Source organism: Hippocampus comes, unplaced genomic scaffold, assembly GCF_001891065.2.
Source record: "Hippocampus comes isolate QL1 unplaced genomic scaffold, H_comes_QL1_v1.1 scaffold72, whole genome shotgun sequence".
NCBI classification, from domain to species: domain Eukaryota; kingdom Metazoa; phylum Chordata; class Actinopteri; order Syngnathiformes; family Syngnathidae; genus Hippocampus; species Hippocampus comes.
The window spans coordinates 1,324,517-1,349,311 of record NW_017806030.1 but is presented as its reverse complement, the minus strand read 5'-3'; the positions used below and the strand labels follow the sequence as shown (position 1 = coordinate 1,349,311).

Here is a 24,795-nt window from a genome sequence, read left to right as displayed (position 1 = left end):
GGTCATGGTACGGTTGTGAAATAGCTCTGAAACGCATCACGTGCATGAGAAGCGCAAAGCATGAAGCTCTGCAAAACATAAATTAGCGTCAGATGAGAAAAGGATTGTTTGTGGTTCTCCACTCCCACATGACTTGAGTTATGTTCCAAAAGTCAAATACATTTCGAGAGTTTGGTTCATGCATATCCATACGTTGCTGCATTCCAACGTTTCCCCCCCAACTGAAGATTTGATTTGTGAGAGACACCGCAGGCGGGCATGTGGACAGCGATGGGATTTGTGCTGCGTGCATGTATAGCACTCACATCAGCTTTTCTCTGCGCTTGGCAGTATGCTGACGAGTACGCGCATCTGGGACGCAAGTGCTTCACCACCGGACCAGAGCTGTTTATTTAGATAAGAGCAGCGGTGTATTTAGGACATGAAGCAGAGGGTTAGGCCAAAACCAGTGGATCAGCGAGTAGCCCTGGATTTGTGAATTTAGTGGCGCAACTGGGACTAATCCTGTTTGCAAAAAGTCACAGGTAGAAGGATTAAGGGCTGGTTTGTTGTCTCCCTCAACATGGAAGAATTCCTGGCAAAAGACAGCTTGTTTCTCAATATCTTTGTGGTCTGCTGAACATGGGAGTAGCGTGAATTGGATTTCAAACAATCGGTGGAGATAAGTGAACTTACACGAGGGTCGGCGCAGTGTTTCAAAAAGAAAGAAAGATCAAGCGTGTGTGTGTGTGTGTGTGTGTGTGTGTGTGTGTGTGTGTGTGTCATTTGGAAAGGGTGGTCCCCGAAAGTGATGAACAAAAAAGTGGTCCCCGTAAAGCATATAAACGCGTATGTGTGTGTGTGTGTGTGTGTGTGTGTGTGTGTGTGTGTGTGTGTGTGTTTGCATGTGCGGTAACGGGTCAATCGCAGGAGGTTGGTTGCTTGAAAAATAGACCCCTGAGTTAGGGCATCAATGAAGGTGTGCAATTTGATAGTCCCAAAGAATGAATGGGTTGGTCCGTGGTGGAAGACATGATTATTTTTCAATATTGTTGATGCGGGTCCTAAATTCTGCATTTGGGGAAAAGAAATCCAGTAAGTAACTTACCTATTTGGTCGTTAGATGAGCTATGTTGTCATTCCTTCTTAAAATGCAGTACTTTCTTTTCGAACAGTAGCTGAGAGGATTGATGGATTTTAGTTGCTGGTGCAAAATAATTGACCGGAGTTCGTGTCACAGATTGCGCAGCTGAGCCACTCCGCATTCTGAAATTATTAACCTTGGATTGTGGAAATGACTGAAGCTTACACTGATTAAAGAGTGAAATCAGTTAACATAAGCACCACCCCCACATCCTATCTAGTTTCCCTCCTAATTAAATGCAGTCATGTGGAGCTGGGCCTTGTCAAGCCTGACTCCCTCCAGGGCCTCTCCTCGACCCCCGAAGCCGGCATATCAAATATGTAAACCACTTTCGATAACTGACTGATGGCATTCATTATTTCCTGCTTGTTGAGCCATGAGGCGGCATGCACGTTATTGTGGGCAATTTCTTTTTGACATCACTAGAGGTGTGCTTTCATGTTTTGTGTAAGATTAGTTCGTAGACCTCTCAAGAGAAACATATGAGCCCTTAAAAAAAGTAGTTTTGAGGATGAAAAGGTATTTGAAGTCCTGTAAAATTATGGAGAATCACAGTGAGGTTTTTTTTCTCCTCAATTTAAATGTGTGTAAATATTCTTTGTCAAGTTTATGGACTCTTCTCCAGTATATTGACCCGTGAGACCAATTTCTTTATTTTCTCTGTCAAACGCTTGGCTCTGACTTCAGGAAATGATCATGCGATGAGAGATCAGCATTTCCGTTTCACAGCTCCTCAGTTTCACAGATCAACTTGAGATCATCACAAGATATTATATTTTGCCAAACTTTCACATTTCCATCGCTTTGGTCAAGATCGTTGTCTCAAGGATCCATAAAAAGTTGTCCCTTGAACCTTGCTGAAGCTTTTTTTTTTCCATCTTGTGCATTCAATTGTTCTTGGTTATGAGAGATTTGCATCGTCTCGTGTTGTCCTCTGCACTTCAGTTTAAGTGCAAACAATAGTTCGCAATGCAAATGAATGTCGTATTCTCTGTAAACCAAAAATCTGAAAACTGAGCATGTAGATTTATTGTTTGAAAAATAAACGCAATAGGACAGACCCGTGAAAGAACACGGTCACATGCTGCAATACGTTTGCTTACCGGTACATTAAAATGAGGTTAAGTCAAGCAAATGGTCTTCTGCGTTTCATGTATCATGTCCTGATGTCGTGTAAACACCATACTAGTAAATCCAAACTGAAATGTTGATCTCATGTCTCATATTTATGTAAACCTAAATGTTTAGTTGTGTGGGGAAAGTAAAAGTACCGGCATCACTCTTCCAATATTTTGGACGACTGCATATTGGAGAATGTGCACTTCATAAGTTGTCTGCGTCATTTTATCAAAATACCCCAAGGATCAGCAATTAAGTCGATATTTTTACAGCACATCTCTTGTCATAGTGGAACCAGCCTTGTGTTGTGCGCCATGTGCCAGCCCTCATCCAAGTCCCATATACTGCTGGGCTAATGAGGGCCTTCGTGAGAATGACAACCAGTGGGCTGCATCTCCATCGCTCTGTGCCGAGTGAGTTGAGAGCCCGCAGTGTGGAAAATAAGCAGGCATCTCTTAGCGTAAAGACAATGAAAGCATTTCAACTTGTGGAAGCAACAGTTGACTCTGTGTTGGCCCGTTTTTCAGCACGCTTGTGCTCTTGCTTGTTCCGGGCCAATGCCCAGAATAGCACCATTTTTTTTTCTTTTTTCCGCCACCGAAATTGGCTCTAGCTGTAGTTCTGGTGCTTGAAACTGGTTCTTAAACTGGCCTCGATTATTTGTTGGGGCAGACTCTGGCACCAACTACATCAGGGGGTGGCGGGTGGAGATATCATGACAATCGCAGATGTAGAAGAATAACTCCGTGGACACACGGAAGTTTTGCACAAACAGCTCCTCAGAAATATCTGGAGATGCCAAAAAAGATCTTGATCATGTGAATCAGGTGTGCTTGCGTAGAGAGAGCTCTAAAACAGGCAGGATAGGGTTCTCGAGGACCCGGAGTTATCCAATACTTTATTTCCATTGGTCATACGCAGTCGACCGTTGAAAAACAAGAGTATCAGATGGGGAGGGTGCCTTCGTCTTGAGGTCTGTTTGCAGCTCATCCTGTTTTGCATGTCTAAAGTGCAGGAAAACCACAAACTGGCACAGCAATGAGCTGACATAGCAACCCTGACAGATAGCAGGATACGCGATACAAGTTTACACTGTTCATTCTAAAATGTCCACTACACCCTCCAAAGGAATCAAAGCGTGTCATCATAATCTCGCCTCAGATGTTCTTGATGAATCCAAATGTAGCACTTGGTTCCCAAGACAGAGGTGTAGAAGAGGGCTAATGTAGGGTTAGCCTCGGTTTTAATCAATTGAAAAAATGGATATAATCAATTCCAGACCCCATTCATAATTTTACAAACAGATTAGTTTTATGTTACCTAATTTTGGTATTTAGTATCTAATTCTATTACCCTGCGATGCTTTCTTACTGGCTGACTGACACGTAAGAGAGTTTCTCTATAATTAAACACACTTTACTGTGGATTATCCTGCTTATGACGTGCTCGTATTTCAGGCGTTCTCCAATGCATTACGCTTAAATTGAGGTTAATTCATGGCAAAGCGTATTGAATCGTTTTTTTTTTTTGTTTTTTTTTTTTTTTTGTCGATGTTGTCTGTACCTTTTTTTTTTCTTCAATTCAACAATGTTCCAGCTGGTGCTGCACATGACAAACCCTGAGCCATCTGTAGTCATTGCCAAACAGAATTAATCCCCAAGCCTGTGGAATCACTTGACCTGCATTCACAGTCGTCGCCACGTGCTTGCCCGCCCAAATTGCTTGTGCTTATTTATTTTTTATTTCGTTTTATCATAAAAGCTATTTTGGTGTTGAGAGATGCTACGGTTGAGTTCTTCATCACTACGATGTTAAAAAATATCAAGAAACAATGGCGCGATTTGTTTTGTTGTGTTGTTATTTTTCTTTTGCGTTACCTTGGGTTTTGTATTTTCTTGTCCCCCTCTTTGTGGTTCCCAGTTGTCGTCTCGACCTGGTTTCATCAGTTCTGCTACCATCAGCTCTTTCCCTACCAGTGTCTTGTCTGCGCGTATTTTGTTTCATCTCATTGTGTGCTTTCCAATACATCCGGTGTGCCTTTTTATATGAGCATCATTTTGAGCTTTCCCACACTCATGCCCCGCCTTTTGGTACACCTGCCTTTCCACGATTACGGCTCTGACTCGAACTTGCAAGACGCATTATAATGACGTGAGAATAACTCTGTCCTCCCCATTTCACATCAGTAGTGCTGTTGATACAGAATAGTGGCCAGAAAAAAAAAGGAAGAATACCTTTTATGCATCATAACAAGTCCTTCTGACAAATGCAAATCAGGAGTATTACATGGACAAAAAGAAACAAAGAGAGAGCAGAGGCTTGAAGGCCTCATTCTGCATTTGATACAGTTGCCTGGGTGACAGAATAAAAAAAAAGTAGGCCGCAGTGTTTAACTTTGTTTCCAACTGGTAGCTAGACAAAGAAAATAAGCAGAACATGTGTGTTATGGTAAAAATGCTACAAATGAAAAGTTTAATGTCAAACCAAATGTCAAATGTCAAGGGTTTGTTCATCCATCCATCCACTTCCCGATCAGCTTTATCCTCACAAGGGTGGCAGGGAGTGCTGGAGCCTATCCCAGCTGGCTCCGGGCAGCAGGCGGAGGACACCCTGAACAGGTTGTCAGCCAATCACAGTGTACAATATGTGCCTACTCCAATGCATATGCAAATTGTTAGTTGATGTCACAGAATTTAAAGATGCACTGAGAAATCAGACTGCAACAATAATGCAAGCAAATCTGAGGCTTTATCACTAAAACGTTTCATGTTTGGGACTGGGCTTCTAAATCACAAATAAATAAAACAAAGCCTAAAAATATTGTACTCCACAATATTTTACCAATGGCTCTTAAATCCAGCATCCAATGTAATTTAGGCCGTTTCCTCCCAGAACATCACAGAGGAACCGACTGAACTTTTCATTTGACCTGATGCCTGTCAGTTTCCTGTTTCACATGTCGACACCTCCATCAATTAACCTTCCAAGTCCAACAACACAACTGAAATGCTCTAATTGGTAGCTGCAGAATCAAATGGAATCTTTATGAACCCAAGTAATAAGATGGGGAAAATGAGCCCACAGGGGAGTAATCCTGATTTGTGCAGTACAAAGGTATAAAAACAAGCTCCTTCATTAGAAATGATATTGGAAGCCACTTTTAGCCCCGGCCGGCTCTGACTCATCATGTAATTTGATCAGCCATTCATTTGATTCCAAGCTTCTTATAAAATTGGACAACACTGTGATACTCTATTGTTACTATTTACATACCTCTGCCAAAGCAGATATATAGTATTGGTAGTGCTGAATGTGTGTAACTTATATCACTTTTACTTTGGGGTTTACCATCTTAACTCTGTTCAAAAACAACAACAACAAAAAATACATGTGTTGGGACATCAGTTACAAGTGAGCTTGTTTCATTTGAGACTGAATTTACGGTGGTGCATTTCCGCTCTTTGTCGGGCCAAGTAACTGTGAGCCCAGGCTTGAATTACACTCAAGGTCTAAGTGGTGATTTTGGCATTGTGAAGTTGTCGTTAGCACGTCTGCTTCCCATTTCTGAGGTTGGAGGTTTGAATCGAGGCCAGGAATCGGCAACTTAATTGGCCCCTGCGCAAATTCTTTTTCCTCACAATTCTTTCGCGAGCCAAAATCACATATTCATCAGGCAAACTCTGCTTTACCTTCTACAACCAGTAATATTATTATCAGTGGGGATGTAACAAAAATGAGAACTCATCGTTTGGTTCTATGGCGGTATTGATTCTTGGGAAAGTGCACGGTATATTGCAGTAAGCCCCACTCCATTGCGGGAAGGTTTACCATGCATGGTCTGTGAGTTTTCCCACAGGTTTTAGTCAAGGAGACATCTTTAAATATATATTACTGAGCATTTCTGTCTCCGTCCATCCAATGTTTACGTTCTTATACCTCCAAAATGATATTATTGCTGCAGCAATAATCTGCTATGCTCACCTGGGTTTTCCGCTATGCTTTATAGGCCTGATGGGCCGCCAAGTTTTTTCTTTTTTCTAATCATATTGTGAATCATGTTGGAATATAGTCACACAGCACTACGTTGGCACAATAAGAATTCGCAGGGGGGGCTCTAGTGCACGGCGCAGAGTTGGGGAGAGATGCCGAGCCTCTTATTGTGAACATTCATCTGGGACAAGCATTAATTTTGTTGTTCGTTTGAAACGACATAAGAGAAGTCGAAGGTACAAAATAACGTTCATATAGCCTAAATCAATCGAAAATTCATTTGAGGAAAAAAAAAGACCCTGAACAGAACCGCTCAGGGTAGATCTTATCGATATAGCAGTTTTTAAGAAATTCAGCCCTCGAGCAAGTTTCGTACCAGGCTCGGAACCCATCCTTACATATCGACAAATGTGCCAATGCAACAACAGTAAGATATGATTTAGACTGCAGCATCAGTGTGTTTATGGAAAGTTGGAACAAAACAAAATGAGCCACAAACCCATCTGTGATTCATTCTAAATGGACTTGTGAGTGCTGAGGAAACAGCTCATTAGATAATGACACAGTGGATGCACCCACAGTGAAGAATCTATTTGGTCTTGTTTGATTTGTTGCAAATGGCCTATCAAACCAACCCAAACAGTTTCAGCTCTTGTACATAGCACTTTCACAAGATAATGTCTGGCAGATTACTAATGTAGGGGTTCAAATCTCATTTTCATGCAGCTAATGTGGGCTGGATTCAAAGTTTATTTCCCAAATGATCGAGAGTAAACCAGCCAAGGGTGTACTGTTTGTTTGACCTTAATCTGCTGCAATAAGTGCCACCCTCTCTTGATGTAACACTGAACAGATCAAGACACATAAGAAAATAAGAATTGACCTTTAATATAAGAAGGGAGTCATGCATGGTTGAAATGTGTTTTTGCCACAAAGTTTGTCGATTGTAGAATCGAGAAAAACAACGTGGACCAATAGTTGCTGGCAAATAAGATGGCACAAATAAATAAAAAGAATGAGTTCTCAGAAAACAAATGGAACCTCCGCCGAGACTCATGCTGTGATCAGAAGCCCGAAACAAGCTCCCACAATGTCACGGGCTGAGCTGGCTGTAACTCTGCCATGAATAACCTAATGTCACCTGCCAAAAAAAGCCCCACTCCACTTCCCTTCCAATCTACACTTTTGATTTGGAATAGAGCAGAGCAGCACGCGCAGCTCCTTGAGACAGAAGGAGTCATGGACTGGAAATCCACTCCCGGATCCTGATTAAAATCCATTCTCGTTGTTTGTGACATCTTCTCACTTTTTTTCACCCATTCGCGAGCTCAACATATTCTTCCTTTGTGTCATGCTATGTGAGTGCAAAACAGGTAGTAGCTACACAGAAAGTTGTTTTCTTTCCCTACAACGTACAGTACGAATAGGTTCTGTTGAGAAAAATGCACGGTATTCATCAGACAGGAGAAACAATGGCATTGTTGAATCGTGAGCGTGCCACTGTGAGGGACTGTGTGAGTAAAATACCAAAAAGGAAGCATTAGGAGGTGAGATGGAGAAGTAATATGTGACTTATTCTCTGACAGGTGTGCCACTTCTCTGTTTAGGGCAGTGGTTCTTAACCCGGGTTCGATCGAACCCGAGGGGTTCGGTGAATCGGTCTCAGGGGTTCGACGGAGCCTCTGCCATGTAGGTTAAGACACACCGACTCAAGATGTCAATTAGTTATGACACACCCGCTTGGCCATCGCTGGCTGCAGATGATCACATTACATTGCTTGTCCAATCAGCGCTGCGGGAAATTTAGTTCGCTCAATTGTCACCGTGTGACTGTCGTAATAGTACGTCATACAAATTTTAAAAATTATACTTATGCCATGTAATTTTATTAACTTTTTTTCGGTTTTTAATAAGTGTGTTTTAATGTCTTGAATTTGTAAAAATATTTATTTTTCACTAATGAAGGGTTCGGTGAACATGCATATGAACTGGTTGGGTTCGGTACCTCTAACAAGGTTAAGAACCACTGGTTTAGGGTAATCAGAAACAGTCTCATTGTCGTTATTCTTACTCTTAGGCTGTCAAAATCCAGTGTAGCATGAATGTAATATGCCAAGCTTGATCTAACTTGTTTGAAGAACAGAACCCCCCCCCCCTTTCAAAAAAAAAAACAATTAAAAACATCTTCAGGGGATACACGTTTTCAGTTTGAGATTGCCATAATATGTTATAATCCGTCATTGTCCTATATTCTTACTTGGGGATGTATTTTTCAGTTGTTCCTTATGAGTTATAAATAATTCAGAACGGAGACCACATAAAAAAAGAAAATCACATGTTGCGAAGTGACATATAGTTGAAATTCAGTAGGGGGTAACAGATGCTACTATTATAGAGCAGCAGTGGCTCAGACGGTACTTGGCACTTTTTACGGGTGAGGATTATTAAAAGTGAAAAAGCCACAAAATGGCTAGAAGCGCAGTTTTGCAGAAATCTTTGCTCAGTGGAAAAGAGAATTTTCCTTCAAGGATAAAAAATGTCAAGTAAATGAATATATTCAGTACTTGTCAAGGGAAAGTTAGCACCGGGTTGCTATGGTGCTCAAGTGTCCACAGTGATTTATGTCCTCATGCCATTATTACTGTCAATTTAGGTCAGTACTTAAGTACCATTAACATATTTACTGAGTGTATGTGTTGGATTATTAGAACTGCTACACAAGAAAATGTGTGTACAATACAACACACAATATTTGTATTTGTATAGCGTTTGTTGGATTTACCTGGGGCTTTAAGAGGGGCGGGGCTTGTCCAGGCGACGCTTGATGTATAAAAAGCGGCATCGCAGTTTGTTTCGATTGAAAATCACTCACTTCGTCGTCAGCATGGCCCCAATGGTAAGCTACATTCGTGTCCGCTTTACTCTGTGTGTAAAATAAAATACGCAACTATAACACAACACATAAGACAAGACACTTTCTCTTGATGTGCCCACAGGTGTTATGTTGATGACAAAGCCTCCAAGGTGGCCTGGCTCAATCGATCAAACATTATCTTTGCCGGTGAAGACAAGTGGTCTCTGGACCCCAGAGTCGATCTGGTCACCAAAGGACAACTTGAGTACAGCCTACGCATACAGAAGGTAATCATGACCAGGGGAGGCGGCGATATTGAGGAGACAAGATGCAAGACTGTGAAGAAAGGGGGGCCTGCTTGTTGTGCTTATGGCGGGTTATTTTTCTTTGATGGTTTAGTAATCTTGGTCATAACTATATTTTGAATCAGAGTTACACATTGCTAATGTAGGTAATCATCTGATGGGAATGATAAGGACACTTGACCATCTAACCTTGCATAGTTTTAGTTCGTTAAATAATTAAAATGGTGTGTTAACTGTGCTACACTTCCCACAGAGGAAGAGACAGCCAGATACAGTATAACGCTGAAGCACATTTTTACACACACACACAAAAAAAATATGAGGATTTTTTTTCCCACGTCCATTAATTGCCATGTTGTCCTCAGTGATTATATTAAATATGTATAACTTACATGATGTATTATTGTGTAGGTGGATGTTTATGATGAAGGGTCATACACTTGCTCCATACAAACAAAGCAGCAGCCTAAGCCCTCATTGGTCTACCTCATTGTACAAGGTAAGCTACCACTATATCTCGTGAAAATTAAGAAAACTATAATAATAATAATAATATAAAGGAACACAGACTCATCATTTACCATGCAGAAATAATTTGAAGCGAGACTGTGTTGAATTAGAAAATGGATGTCACAAAATACCCAAAGAGTTCAAAGACACCCTCACCACTCATTTCACATTTTTTATACCAAGAACTACTTATGCACTGTCAACGCAACGCTGGACTCACAGCAGATAGCAGCCACAGAGCAATTTCAACACACCCAACCGCTGACCACAGAAGAAGAAGCTATTGTATGACTAAACGTGGAAGATATGAACCATTAGTTGTGTATTTAAAGGTCAATATGTGAATCGATGATCCATTTCAACAAATTGCCTTGTCTTCATTAAAGCCATTGCGCCGGATTATTAACTGCTTGATCTTTGAATGTCCTGTGTCTATCTCCAGACTCGAGGCTCGTTTATATCAGCTAATGCGACAACTATAACCAAAAATTGATTCCTCCTCCTTAATTCCTGGCTATTTTGTCCTCTGCTGTGTCTCTCCGAGTCCCATAGCATTTTCTTCCTGTAGTGTTGTTGATGTTCATGTGTTGCGTTTACTCATTTAGTGGGTGAAATTTCGTCCCTCCCACATCTCTGGTAATTACTGTATAAAAGATTGCCAGGGAAATGTTGTCCATGTGCTTGCATAAATTCACTTCAGATTTCCTCCCAATGTCCAAAAATGTTCACATGAGATTGGGCTAAACAATAAATTGCAATCGAAATATAAACGTTATTTGATAAAAGGGGAATATTTGAATATAAACATTCAATAGCTGCATCCCTAAATTCTACCTCTCTGTATTTATTTAATTTTTTGTTTGTTTCATAAATCCTTGCTCTGGTGAGCACGTCGACCTCACAGTGCAGAGGTCATGGGTTCAATCCCGGCTCCGCCCTTCCTGTGTAGAGTTTGCATGTTCTCCCTGTTTCTGCGTGGGTTTTCTCCGGGAACTCTGGTTCCCTCTCACATTCCAAAAACATGCATGGCAGGCTGACTGAACACTCTAAATTGTCCCGAGGTGTGACTGTGAGCGCAGATGGTTGTTCTTCTGTGTGTGCCCTGCGATTGGCTGGCAACCGGTTCAGGGTATCCCCCGCCCACTGCCCGATGACGGCTGGGATAGGCTCCAGCACGCCTGCGACCCTTGTGAGGATAAAGCAGATCAGAAAATGGATGGATGGATGGATGAAAACCCTTGCTTCCGGTCCTTATGGTTAACCTGCAAAATAGTCGTTTTGAGCCTCGTATTATGCATCCCCTTTCTTTAATTCATGACTTTTAGTACAGAGATATCAAATCATCCAATCAAATGTCATTTATTTAGCACTTTTCATAAATAGGAAAAGCAAGCTAAAGTGCTTTTCCAGAGATTAAAACAGACCATAAAAATGGCAACAAATATCACAAAACACACCTCTCCAATCGCCAGCTATAAATAGTACACACAGTGCACCCATACCAATACACCCCAACACACTCACATATTATCTGATAGCGTAGAGCAGGCGTGTCCAGCTCCGGTCCTCGAAGGCCACTGTCCTGCCTGGTTTAGATCTGCAACACACCGGGTGTGGACGCCCTTGGTGGAGAGACATGACAAGACACTGAGGAGTCAGGTGAGGAAAAACTACCCGTGGGACCCATCCACACCGAGAGCTGCCACATCGCTTTGGCGCCAAACGTAGCCTCCCACCCCCAGTAACAGACCAAAATGGAGGAGCACGTAAGCTGACAATTTTCCGCTTGCAGGGATGGTGAAATAATTGGAAAACAAATGATCAGACAAAGCAAATTTACAGCGCAGGGAGTAGCACTCAGACGAGAAAGCACCAGGGGGCACTACAACAAATCGCTTTCAAATAAAACTGCAATTCCCTTTAATCTTCGTCACGCTGGCTGCAAGAGGTCCTCTCATGCGTTGAAACGGGGCCATTCCATTGACACATATCACAACAGGGGGTATCAACAAAGGCTGAAGGTGAACCACTCTGCCCATATTTGAAAGAGCAGCCAAGAGAGTGGTCATCATTACTGGCGAGAATAACGTCTGTTTAATCTCTAATACGGATGAGTGCTATTTGCGTGTTCATCGCCATGCTCTTTGTGTGAACTCACCAACAACCTTTGCATCTTTGATATTTTCTGTGTGTGACGCAGGGCTGTCTGACAGATGCGCTCCCCTTGGGCATTGTGCGCCTCACCCTTCTGAATAAATCTAAAAATCACATGTCGGCAGCGTCAATTAAGCCTAACTTCACCTGCAATGCATTATGTAACTGCGACAAATGAAACAATTCGTCATGTCAGTGCGTTGCGGGTTTGGGTGTCGCAACTTGAAGCAGGTTTTTTTTACTGCTACTACAATATATGTTTTTTGGCATTTACACCTTTGTGCGGTTGAATAGAAATGTGTGCCCTTTTTGCCCTTTGTCTTTGCTCTCGATCACAAAAGTCACCTTATGCTGTGCACTTCTGAGTATAGGTTGATGCATGGGCAACTCATATTTTTACCCGTGCTTCACGCTAATTTTACTGCAAAATTATAGACTAAATTACCAACCAAAACCAGCAATCCAAAGGCTGTAAACAATAGATTTTAAGGATGTTTCCTCAGGGTGTAAAAAGTTCCATCCATACAGGTATAATACTAACCCTTAAAATACCTAATGTGCATGGAATCGGAGTGTCATTTATGAAGTTATTAAAATTTGAGTGGTGACTAAAGCAGCAACCACAATAGTGCATCGTAAAGAATATAAGCACTAATAGCCAAGAATGCCAAGTGTTTTCGAGGGATTATCTTCGAAATTAGCTGTGCATAATCACTTCCTCCGCTACCAGTCCTCCAAATGCCACATTAAAGTTCGTGGGGGGGTAAGTGTTGGCGGTAGGAAAGGGGACCCCGGAGAGAAGCAAAAAATATAAACTGACAGGAGGAATATTGATAATGCACGTCACGCAAAATGGTTACCTTGTCTGCATTATCTTGTCTGCATTTTTGGCTGTGTGTGTGTGCGTGTGTGTGTGTGTGTGTGTGTGTGTGTGTGTGTGTGTGTGTGTGCGTGCGTGCGTGCGTGCGTGCGTGCGTGCGTGTGTGTGTGCGCACGCACACAACACAAGAGACCGCAGCGCCACAAAGGGCCGTATGACAGCTATTTGTTGCTTTGTATTTATTTTGTCACTAATTTCATCAGTGTATTAATTTGAACAACAGCACCCCTCAAAGTTCCACCATTTTCCTCTGTCTGAATAGTGGCTCCCTGCAGCATCAAAAGGAACGAAACTGTGCTGTCCCTCCTCTGTCTGAGACTCTGCCGAATCATAAATGGCTGATTATTGTTTTGTGATTTTTACCTGGGGGGTTTCACTATGGAGAGAAATTTGTCTCAAAATTATTCTCACAAATATATCTGTGATTTACGCACGTTGTTTGACATGGAGTGTGCATTTAATAACAATAATAATAATAATAATAATAATGACTTACCATTTATAAATATTTCATTCTGGTTCTCCATTGTTCAAGAAGCTTTTGTGGTCACTGGGAAGGCACATTTGATTTTGAGACACAGCGTTTTCACGCATACAAGTTGAGATCAATCCATCCCTTCCTTCATTTTGTTGCCCTGCTCATAGCTGGAGACACCACCAAGATTGCAGTTCATTATGGGTGATCTCCAGTTTCCGGCAGGGTTCCAACAACATGTTGGGCAGCTCTGGCTCTCACTTCAAAGAGCAGGTTGCTCAGTGACCGAAGGTTGAGCTGTTTGAATCTTGTCTGAAGTTTGGTTTCGCTTTTGCTGCCCGGTCTTGCCAGTGACACCAGCATGACAACACACCAAAGCCATGCTGGTGTCTCTGCTGTTATTTTTTGATTTATGAATTTATTTAACCATGTGTTGAAGTCATAGTGGCTCAGAATGCAGAAATAAATATTTTCCAACCCCTAATTCAGAGCTACAGCAAAGTAGGTCTTTATTTAATGACTAATCAATGCAGCTGCGTGGCTGGGGGATGGGAGCGGTACTTAGCTACGCAAGCAGTCCCTCGTTGAACAGAACCGATGGGAGAACAAGAACTTTGATCGCAAAGTAATTCACACACGATTGACATTAGTGCGAGTAGATGAAAACTATATTCGCACCGGCTTGTGTCAAGGGCAAAATGCCACCATTTAGGGGCAATCTGTAGCTCTGGGTAGCTTAATTTATGTAGCACATTTCAGACACAAGGTAACTCAATGTGCTTCACATAATTCAAAGGACAACATTTAAAAGCAGTTGCAAAAAAAAGTGTTCATGGCATTTAAAGGCAAAATAAAGAAATAAAAAATATAGTAAAATTGGGAAACCGTATTTTTTATTTTAGCATTTTTGTACGACTATTTCCACAGGAAATAGTGGTCTTAAGTTTTTGCCGGAGAAACTTGGTGTGGGAGTGTGTTGTGTTTTCTGTTGTTGTTTTTGGGGTTTTTTGTTTGTTTGTTTTTCTTTTTCATAAATTAAGCCAGGTAACAAACGCCCTCAAACTGACAATGATGCCCAAATTGTTGAACATATTATAGAATGCTCGCTGTGTTGTTATATTTTGATAGAAATATCACTTTGATCCCCAGCCTGAAATCAAGCATAAAACACACCTGGAGTTCAGCTAAATTGCAGGCATTCTGACAGAAGATGCTATTAAAATCGGAGCAAAAATGTTGACTACGCGGCGATGAAAATACGAGAAAATATTGCTACTTTGAGACATCATAACAAAGCTACTCATCACAATGAGGTAGAAGAAAGATTCTGTTTAATCTATGGCCTTGACAGGACAGTATTTTTTATGCTTCTATTTATCAAAATCCAAAGTGAAAGATTATTGTTTGCATTTCCGACATGATATATATTCCCCAGCCACTCCCCCACACAGTGTTCAAACCTTGATATATGTCTTCTGCATCCCATTCTTTATCTGCTGACGCACAAAAAAGAGCCAACTGCACTTTCCTAATTCATCTGCGTTGCAGACTGGAATCATTTTGCTGAAGTTCAAACACAGTGTTGTATACTTCATTTCACTTTCACATATATTAAGTAGATTATAGCTCCCAAAACAGAAAGTCTGAACTAAGAATCGATACAATCATCTGTCTGTTTTATAGAGTTCATGTCCTCAAGCAGAAAATTAAATACATGGTGAGTGAAACTGCACCTCAAAAGGCTCTGAAAGTGAAAAAAAATACAAGAAAAAGAAAAAAACTTCAAAGCTATTAAGAAACCTTCCTTTAACAAAAAGACTCAAGGTCAACTTCTCTTCTTCCCTCATGTTCAAGTACCGTACTTCTGCTTGAATTTAAATATCAAGTATCAGTTTTTATAATGGAGAAGTCTGAGTGTAAAAGCGTTTGGGGAAAGTCTGCAAAGGGTTTTTTTGTAAAAGCACATTTACATAAAAATATGCTTCTTTTTTCCCCCCTGCAGTTCCAGCAAACATCTACAAGATGTCAGAGGATATGACGGTGAATGAGGGCAGCAATGTGACACTCAGCTGCCTGGCTACTGGCAGACCAGACCCGCTAATTACCTGGCGGCTGCTCAACCCCTCAGGTAAAACTTGGCGGTTCAACATTTATTATTCAGCGTGTCATTCTAGATGTCTTCCCCAATATAACGTATAATATACGAACATAATTTTCCAGTCAAAGCACATGTAAAATCAGAACAAAAGTCAAATGTCCCGGAAAAGCTTGAGTGGTCCTTGAAAATCATTTTTGTCCTCTCTCTGCCTTGTGTGGAGATGCAAACGGGTTAAACAGACAAGTATGGGCAAAATTGAGCTGTAGCGCCTTTCTGCTTCATCGCTGTTTCTAGCCGGCACAGTGCCCCCCCCCCCACCCCCACCCCTTAGACCAGTTCTGCTGCCCTGCGTTTCCACATGACTTTGTTTAGTGACTTTTCAGACCCAAGCTAGGATTTATTTTTCTCCAAAGTGACAAAACTAGCAACTTTCAGTTGAGTGTGAGGTTTTTCTCCCTCGCTCTTTCTAGTCTGTTGAGAGACAGAGCGCTGTCGTGGGCGTGTGGTCACTTTTGACTGTTTCACTCAGTATTTCATAATTGCTCCATTGTCTTGACAACAGAAACGGAACATATGTGAATGACAAAAACATAATATATAATATATATAATAATCAGGAGTTCAGCTCTGTTAAAATAGTGTGTGTGTGTGTGTGTGTGTGTGTGTGTGTGTGTGTGTGTGTGTGTGTGTTCGTGCGTGTGCGTGCGTGCGTGTGTGTGCGCGCGTGTGTGTGCACAGAGACCAGAGCTTTTACTTTTCATGTGGTTTTTAGCTAGTTATGCGCCCGTGGGTTAGTCAACCTAGCTGTGGCAGTGCCATGGGTGCTAGCATGAGCCAACCCATTAGCCACTAATAATTCACTGCCCCGTCATCTTTATTTACTTTAATTCATATCATAATTCATATGTCAACATCCAAGTGAGATTGTACATTCGTGTAGTGTCCGTTCGTGAACAAGTTTGATTGTTTTTGTTTTATTTAAACAGCTCTTTTGGGTTTAGCAATGAGAATCGTTTCACGGCTTTTTCGCCAATTTAGTCGGGTGTTTGGTAACATTGAAGCATTGGTTAAATGTACAAAATACAAGTTGAACTTGTCGAAATTCACACTTCTCCCGAGCGTGGGGGTGGAATTTATTAGTGTGTGTTGATACAGTATAACTTGACTCATACTGTAGCAGATGAAAAAGTCTTGACAATTTCTTGGAAAAGAATTTCAAGAAAGCAGTGGGAACATATATACAGAGGAACACCTCTGCATTTTCTAAAAATGCAAAATCATCTATGAGGTCATTTGTATGACCAATGTTGTACAATGTCATCATTGATACTTGTGATCTCCAAGCCACTTAAGCGCTCTTGTGCCACTGCCTTTGTGCTTCTTCAAAGAATGGTTCACATGTTACAAATCCTGCCCAGGGTAATGAAACTGGATAACGTTCTCACATGTATTAAACAAAAGTAGGGCTGCTTTTCAAATAAGAGCAAGTAAAAAAAAAAGTCATCTAATGCAGCAGAGGGGAGACAAGAACACTGATCCTTTGATCCACTCAGGCAAAGACACATCTGGACATGTCAGCAGCTTATAGAGAAAACTCAGTCAGAGCCCATTTAAATTCAAGTCATAAACACTGACACTCACTTCATCGCAATTCTGTGGAGAGCGCCAGCCACATGTCTGCAAAAACATTTTCGGTCTCGTACCGCTTGTTAAGTGTCCACCAGCAGTCATGTTTGCTGACCAGGTGCCCTTGAGCAAGTGCCAGGCCTTCACGAGTGTATGGCTTAACTCGGAATCTTTGCCACAGCAACAATGACATCTGCCCAAATGAACAGATTTGGACCATAGCCCAATCACTTTCGCCCAATGATACAGCTGAATATTGAAGTGCTAAACCTTTTAGAATGGTTCTTGGCAGGGCATGCGTTTTGAGTTTTGATGCTGAGTGCCCTTGACCTCTCTCCAAAGCCAGGCCATCGCAAATATCGGCCACTTTCCAGGAGAGGTTTTACAAGAATTCCCCCCCCCCCCTGGATTATTACCTCATCTGGCAAACGTTCTCTTCGTCTGCTGTTCCACTTCACCATCTATCATTTTTTTATACTGCTTTTCCTGTTCAGGGTTGCAGGGAACTGGAGCCTATCCCAACAGACTTTGAGCACTAGACGACACTCTGGATTAGTAACCTGGCAATCACAGAGCGCGTATAGACATAGACAACTGTGCACACTCACATTCAAAATGCCACTGAGTGGGAATCAAGCAAATGAAGCACTCTACTCTCAGTGACTACAACCTGCCATCCTTTTCTCATTTGTCCATAGCTCTCACATCGCCCTCAATAGGATGTTCGGTTCTTTCTGCTCCTTATCTCGCTCTCTGACAAGCAAAAAAGCGAAACAGACTATCAGGTCACATACTGCATACTCATGTACAGTAGATGGCTCCCAGCAGAGAATGAGACAAGTGTTGAGCTGTTCTGCTTGCTTTGGTGTAATTGTTGTAGTTGTGTATAGTCACACATCATTTAGTTCCAGGGCAGCAGTGATGGACTATATGGCAAGCTTTCCGATTGCGGGAGTGAAAAGTGAGGTGCTAACAGATCCCTCTCAGAGCCATCTGGGTCAAATCACTCCCAGTAATCACTCTTCCTCTTCTTCAGATGTTTGTAGATCGGAATGCAAGTATCTTTATTGTACTGTATATACAATACAAAGTAAATTAGGGCGTGGGATGTGCAGTACAGTGTGTGTGTGTGTGTGTGTGTGTGCCACAATTCTCAACTCAACTCAGCTGTATTCAGAGAGCACTTTAAAACAACCACCGCTCTATACAAAGTGCTGTACATGGAGCAAAAATAATTCATACAACAAACAATAAATTTATAACAAAGACAGTAGAAAGCACAAAAACAGTCAAACTAAAAATCAAGTCTCACGCTGAGTCAAAAGCCAGAGAATGAAAATGATAATAAACTGTTATTGGAAGCCAATTAGTTTGTTGGACAACATTTATGGTGCATATGCAACAGTAGTGTCAAACAGATATTAAAAAAAAAAAACAGTCACCTCGCCTTTCTCGTTCTTGATTGCATTCCCCACAGGAGACAAAGCCAAAAAAAATCTCAGGATGATAAGGATTACGTTGTGACCCAGCAGTTAAGCACCCCCTGTCGAAAATACCTCTTTGCAATCATGACCTTCTCACCGTGTGCTCTGAAATTTAAGGCCATCGAATGATTTTGTCAAGGTCTAACAAAAGCCATGTGTGTGATTCCTTATTACACCCAGCAAACACTGCGTTTTGGCTGACAGAAAGCGGACCGACATCCACTCGCAAAGGAAAGGCTGTTTGCAAAAAGTTACTGTTTTCGTGTTTGAAATAAAGCATTTTGTCGATCAAGCATTGAGTTGCTCAACATTTTCAGTCGATATCGTTAGGAAAGCAAAGGGACACCAGTGGTTCAGTTTGTGGTTGGTGCCAGTCAAATATTCTATGTTTCGTCATGTATTTTGTGTTGAAAGCTTTCCTCGGCTGAAAATAAGCGATGGCTCTTGATCCTCGACGAGATGAATTCTGACTATGTCATCATTCTGTTTTCCCTTGCCTTGAATACCCTGCCATCCTCATTCTCCATTGCCGTCACACATACTTGCTCCTTTATCCAGATTAGCGGTGAAATATAGATGTGGTGCAGTATAATTCCCGGCTTCATGAGCCTCTTCTAATGTGCATGCTTTGAATTAGTCTTCGATGTCCCCTGGAAACCTTCAAGGTGTCTTTTTGCCCATTCATGCATACATGCTCCAAACTCTCCAGAGAGACATTAAGCCTCCTTCCTCATACCAAGGCCGGCCGGGCCCCATACGCACATAAATTGCACACACACTCACACCCAATTCCCTTTAGACAAGATTACCCAATCGATCATGATGAATAGATAATGCGCCGTTATGCAGGATGTTGTATTCTAGCCGACCGCAATGTGGTCAAAAATGTGGGAAGTGCGACCTTGTTTTTGAAATGGTCCTTTAGGGAGTAAATCACATCCATTCACGCTTTGATTGTATGACATATACGACGAGCTTTTTGCATTTACTTTTACCAAAACAGAACATCTGTACTAAACCTGTCATATGAGATTTGGGGTCCGCTGCATGGGATAGGCTCCAGTTCCCCCGTGACCGTTTTCAAAATAGTCTAGAAAACAGATGGTCATGCTGCTTATGACATTTGCAAATATCGTTCCGCTATTAATTGAAGCGTTGAGGCAAACCGTTTGACTACAGTCTCGCTGTGCAAATACTAGCATAGGCCTTAAAATTCAACCCTTTCATTCACCAATAACGATAACATGATAAACTGTCCACTGCAGTAACCGCTGTCCCTGAAAGGGTTCATGATGCATGAAAACATCTCTGTCAATCAATTGAGTTCACATCAGAAGTCGCTTTTGTTTTTGTCGTGAAGAAATACATAACGGGATCATGTTTAGCCCAAAAAATCGGAATTGGGCATCACGCCCTGCAGTGTGAACGTAACCTCGGGTTGAATCAGGACTTCTCTTTTTTTTTTTTTTTTTTATATTGACACAAGCTAGTGCTTTAAAGCATGTAAAAGTCAACATACCTCATTCATTGCATCTCCCGTGTCCGTTTCCGTACAGCCGAGCCACTGGATGGAGAGGAATACCTGGACATCATCGGCATCACGCGAACCCAAGCAGGTCGCTACGAATGCAAGGCCAGCAATGACGTTGCCACACCTGATGTCAAATACGTCAATGTGATCGTGAACTGTAAGTAATGGCGTGGAAGCATTGACCGATATACTGTACTCATCGTGACTCATCTCCAATGTTCGGCGGCAGAATAAAGTCAAGAAGGAAAGAGTTGAGACTAACAGATGGGAGCGTGGGAGGGTGTGAACATTTCAAAGCACTCTTCAGTCCCGTCGATTAAAAACTCTGCTTGCAATCGACTTTTTGGTGACTTAAATGCCACGCATCGTCATTTCCAACGACATTTGATGAGATGCTGCACTGTCAGTGTCGTCTTTTCTTTGAGGCAGCAGGCATGTAAATGTAACTGATGTTCATATCCCGCACCTGTGCAGACCCTCCAACAATAAAGAAAACCCAGAGCGCCGAGGCCCAGCTCGGCCGCGCGGGGGCGCTGGGATGTGAAGCCACCGCCGTGCCCACACCCGAATTTGAATGGTTCAGGGATGAGAAAAGGTAACTCTCTGAAAATCACATCCAGTCATACCTCCCAATTTCAAATGACGGTGATTGAAAATGATTATCCACTGCCATAGCGATGACACGAACAGATGCAAATTGCACACAGTCAAAACACGCTTAATTACACAGCACGGGGTTTTACCCCCGTTTATCACATGCTTGTGACTCGCACCCATGACTCATTCCTACCTCTGTGGAATGCTTATACTCACATTATAGTGTAAAACCGGTAGTTTTTGAAGCAAGCCAGTTATTTCACTGTAATGGAAGCCAGACTTGACACATAGAAAATGCTTACTCGCTCCCTTGTGAAAGTGCAAATTGTGCGGGAGAAGCTGATGTTTCAAGTGTAATGTAAGTCTGAAGGACTGAAGTGTAATGACTTTATAACGACAGCTGGGACATCGTATTTCAATGTGAAGTAACCCCAAATTCCCTCCATTCGCATTGCGAATGTGCCATCTTTTTGCTCGACCAAAAGTGCCGCATTAGAACTTTGAAAAAGGCGGAAAAGAAAGATGCTGGAGGAGCCGTCACCAAATGTTATCACAGATCAAGTCTCTCATGTAATAGGCCAATCACGCAAGTGGACAGACAGAAAGATTTATGGCCATTAAAATATTTTGCATTAGCTGCGGTTGTCAACCTCCAGACATCATTTTGTCCCCTGCAGGATTTTGGCAATGTGCCTCTTCACAGTTCTATCTCAATGTGCATGGAGAAAAAATTCTCCTTGGCCATTTATAGTAATGCACCATAGTAATCCAATTGATGAGTGACTCTTTAGGTTATTTTCCAGTTTACTGCTTTACCCTGTACAATATTAACTCCGCTTTTATCTTAGTGCCCATTTGATATTTGTTTTCCTTTTTAACAATGGGGTAACTCCTATTCAGAGGTGGGCAACTTACAATATTTTGCTAGTCCGTCATTTGTTATCCGTGAGCGGGCCTGGGCACCCACCCGTCTGTCATCATCAATCCGTCATTTTTTTTTTTTTTTCAAGCTGAACCAATCTGTAAACGTCAGTCGGTCATTCTGCCATGTTATTTTTATCACACTTCCGTCAATAAATTTCACTGATCCGCCAATCTGTCTATCGTCACTCAGTACCCCCCCCCCAAAAAAAAAAATCTCACTACGGAATTGTAGACATGAAATCAAATTTATTGTTTAGAAGATTACTCCTGGGATACTGTGGTGATAATAAGCAGTGTTGTTTTTTTTTTTTGGGGGGGGGGGGCAAATTAATAATTCAATTGCAGTAGTATAGCCACATGGCAAAACAGAGTGTCCAAACTCCCTTCTGACTCACATGAGTTGACTCAATTCATTCCCGCTGCTACCGTTTTACAATCGTCATCTGTTCTCAGTCGTGCATATCGTTTTCATCTCCTTGCGGTGCTGTGAATTGTTTGGTTGTCTCAGCCCGTCTGATGGCGCATGTTTTTCATCGTGCCCTCTTGTCATGAAGATGAGACTGCTGGCGGCAGTTTTTAGATTGAAAAGAATATCCTGCGTGCTTTTACTTTGGCTTTTCTTATTCAGCCTCCCAACGGAAGTGAGTCGAGCTTTATGGGTTTCTTTATGTTTTTGCTCAGCATAGACTTCTGGTGCCTTATAGTAGCCACACTTGAGCCGGATTAAGTGGACGCACCTTCAATGAACTCTTCTTAATCATGTGAGGGGCTTGATCGGTGCGGAAAGTACAGGATCCATTAAGTTGGCGGTCTAATTGAGTTGGGTGGCATCGTGGCAAGAGGTTAGCTCATCGGTGTACGGTCCATCGTGCCAACCGACTTGCCAAATTGTATTGATTCCTCAGCACTAAATTGCATTTCAAAATTCACATAACGACGTGTCAGAAGCTCGGTGTTACAAGTCAGGATGTCAGCAGCACGTAAACGCTTGCAAAAACCTGCCAAGTGTTTGAAGAAGACCAGTTTCTACATGACTTTTAAAAATTCTGTTATGTTAATATGCTGTCGTGCTTTAAAAAGTTGTTTCTGGCTTCCTCTCTAAATCCCGTTTGTTTGATCTGTTTTCCTAACCGCAGGCTGTCCAATGCCCAGGGCCTCAATATCCAAGTCCTTGGCACTTATACTATTCTTACAATTTCAAGTGTCACTGAAGAGGATTATGGGAAATATACCTGTGTGGCCTCAAACCGACTAGGTGTCCAAAATTCCAGTGTCTTTCTCTACAGTGAGTATCAAGGCTATTTTTTTCTCTCTTCTGACCGTAATAGCATCCAGGCAAGCCATAAACTCCCGCTGAGCTCTCTGAAAATGCCTCCGTCATTCAAGTTGATGAGTAATGATATAAAGGTAACATTGTCTCGTGAGATTTAAGTCCTCGTTCTTGATTTTCGACGCAAAATTATAATATTGCTGAATTAGTGACAAGTTGGGGGGCGGGGTGTTATTTCAGGATTTCCTTTAACTTGGGTGGAGATTACTGCGTCTTTGCCGCCACCTGGTGGAAAAATACTGTTAATGCAGTCTTTCATCTTTGCTGGGAGCGTCCCAACTGTCTTTTCTCAAACTACATATACAGTAATTGCAAAAACTAATGGCGGAACTTGATTTAAAGAAACAACAACACACTAATTATCTAGCAATTAAAGTAAGCACAATTTAATTGAATATGCGTGTTTGTCATGGTCACATTTTTCAATTCTCGTCTATTTTGATCTTTGAAGCATGTCAAAGACATTCTGATATGATGTTGACAAGACACAGTTTTCAGAGCGCTCTCTCCTCTGGCTGTCTCTCTCTTTGTGCGCACAGGACCTGGAACAGGCCGAGACATCAACGGCTCAGCTTGCGTATCTCAATCACCGTGGCTCCTTCTGGCCTCCATCGCCTGCCTTCTCTTACAGTGCTAATACCTCTCCTCTCCCGCTTCCTCCCAGTTGGCCTTTGACCTTCCCGTTCACTTTCTCTCCCAACTCGCCGACATCCTTATTGCTACACCGACGTTACTGCCCTCAGGCAGTTCACATCCTTACGAACATCTTAGGTGCTGTCTAGCACCGCTTGCAAATTTTGTGTCTAGCGTCCGGTTATGAATATGTCACCATTGACGCAAAGGGAAAAAAAAAAAGATATGAAGGACAGAAAAAGCAAACAGTGCTCCTTTAACAAATTGTGTTGCTCTTTTTAATACGTACGCACTTCTTTGTTTCAGCTTTCTGTGGCTGGTTTTGAATTGTGTCTTCTTGTGTCTTGATGGAATCGAACGCACAGATATTCCACTTAGGAGGATGCCAACAATCGTTTGTCTCTCGAAGAACTGAAGAGTCCTCGGATTGCATGAATGAGTTGGGATAATCTGCCAAATTTTACATGAAGTGATATTAAGAGATAGTTTCATGATGCAGCGTTCGTATTGTCATATGGAGATGGAGTCGACTCCATTCAGAGTCCAAACTGATCTGGTGATGAATGCCAACATCCATATTTTGTGACTTTGCGACCTTTTTTCCAGCTCCCTGTTTTCTTGCAAACATCCGAAGCAATCTCTTCTCATGAGAATCGAGTGGGGTGTCAGATAAAATGCCAAGCAGTTGAATATTTCCCTGAAACAGAAATGTCATCTGCCGCTTCCAAGATATTTTAAGTTGGAAGAAGTTCAAGGGCAGGTCCAGTATACATTTGTTCTGGTACCTGAAAATGTAACAATTTTAAAAAGTATCCAAGTTTTTGAACTTTTTTTGTTTTATCATCACATGTAATCGCAAAAAAAAAAAAAAAAGGAAGACATGCATGTGTGTTTGTGTAAGTATTTTAAAACCAAAATAAAAACGGTGCTGATCAATAGCATGCGTTTAGTGGGGGGACGACATTACTTTCATCAAACTTGAAAGGCACATATATGACGATGAAGGGCGCCAGGAAGACAGGTGGTGAGTAGAGTGTCACTTTGCAAAATGACATCAACATCTACTACGAGGCATGGAAAACATGCCGTTTTCAACAGTTTCTGCGGGTCCGTCCGTGTCAATCATTTTTTTTTCTTTTAATCCCAAACGAACTAGACCACA

At 41.8% G+C, this 24,795-nt stretch overlaps 1 protein-coding gene across 3 annotated transcripts in view; it reads left to right on the top strand.

The window, feature by feature from the left end:
- The window catches only part of lsamp (limbic system associated membrane protein), a 94,577-nt gene extending 70,533 nt beyond the window's left edge, over window positions 1-24,044 (top strand). For all 3 annotated transcript variants that reach the window (XM_019892768.1, XM_019892770.1, XM_019892769.1), the window contains 7 exons: window positions 9,229-9,373; window positions 9,803-9,890; window positions 15,413-15,538; window positions 20,175-20,306; window positions 20,624-20,744; window positions 22,807-22,955; window positions 23,540-24,044. In XM_019892768.1, the coding sequence (XP_019748327.1) occupies window positions 9,229-9,373; window positions 9,803-9,890; window positions 15,413-15,538; window positions 20,175-20,306; window positions 20,624-20,744; window positions 22,807-22,955; window positions 23,540-23,637 (859 nt within the window). In that variant the 3' untranslated portion in view covers window positions 23,638-24,044. The remainder of the gene's footprint in view (window positions 1-9,228; window positions 9,374-9,802; window positions 9,891-15,412; window positions 15,539-20,174; window positions 20,307-20,623; window positions 20,745-22,806; window positions 22,956-23,539) is intronic.
- Window positions 24,045-24,795: the final 751 nt, after the last annotated feature.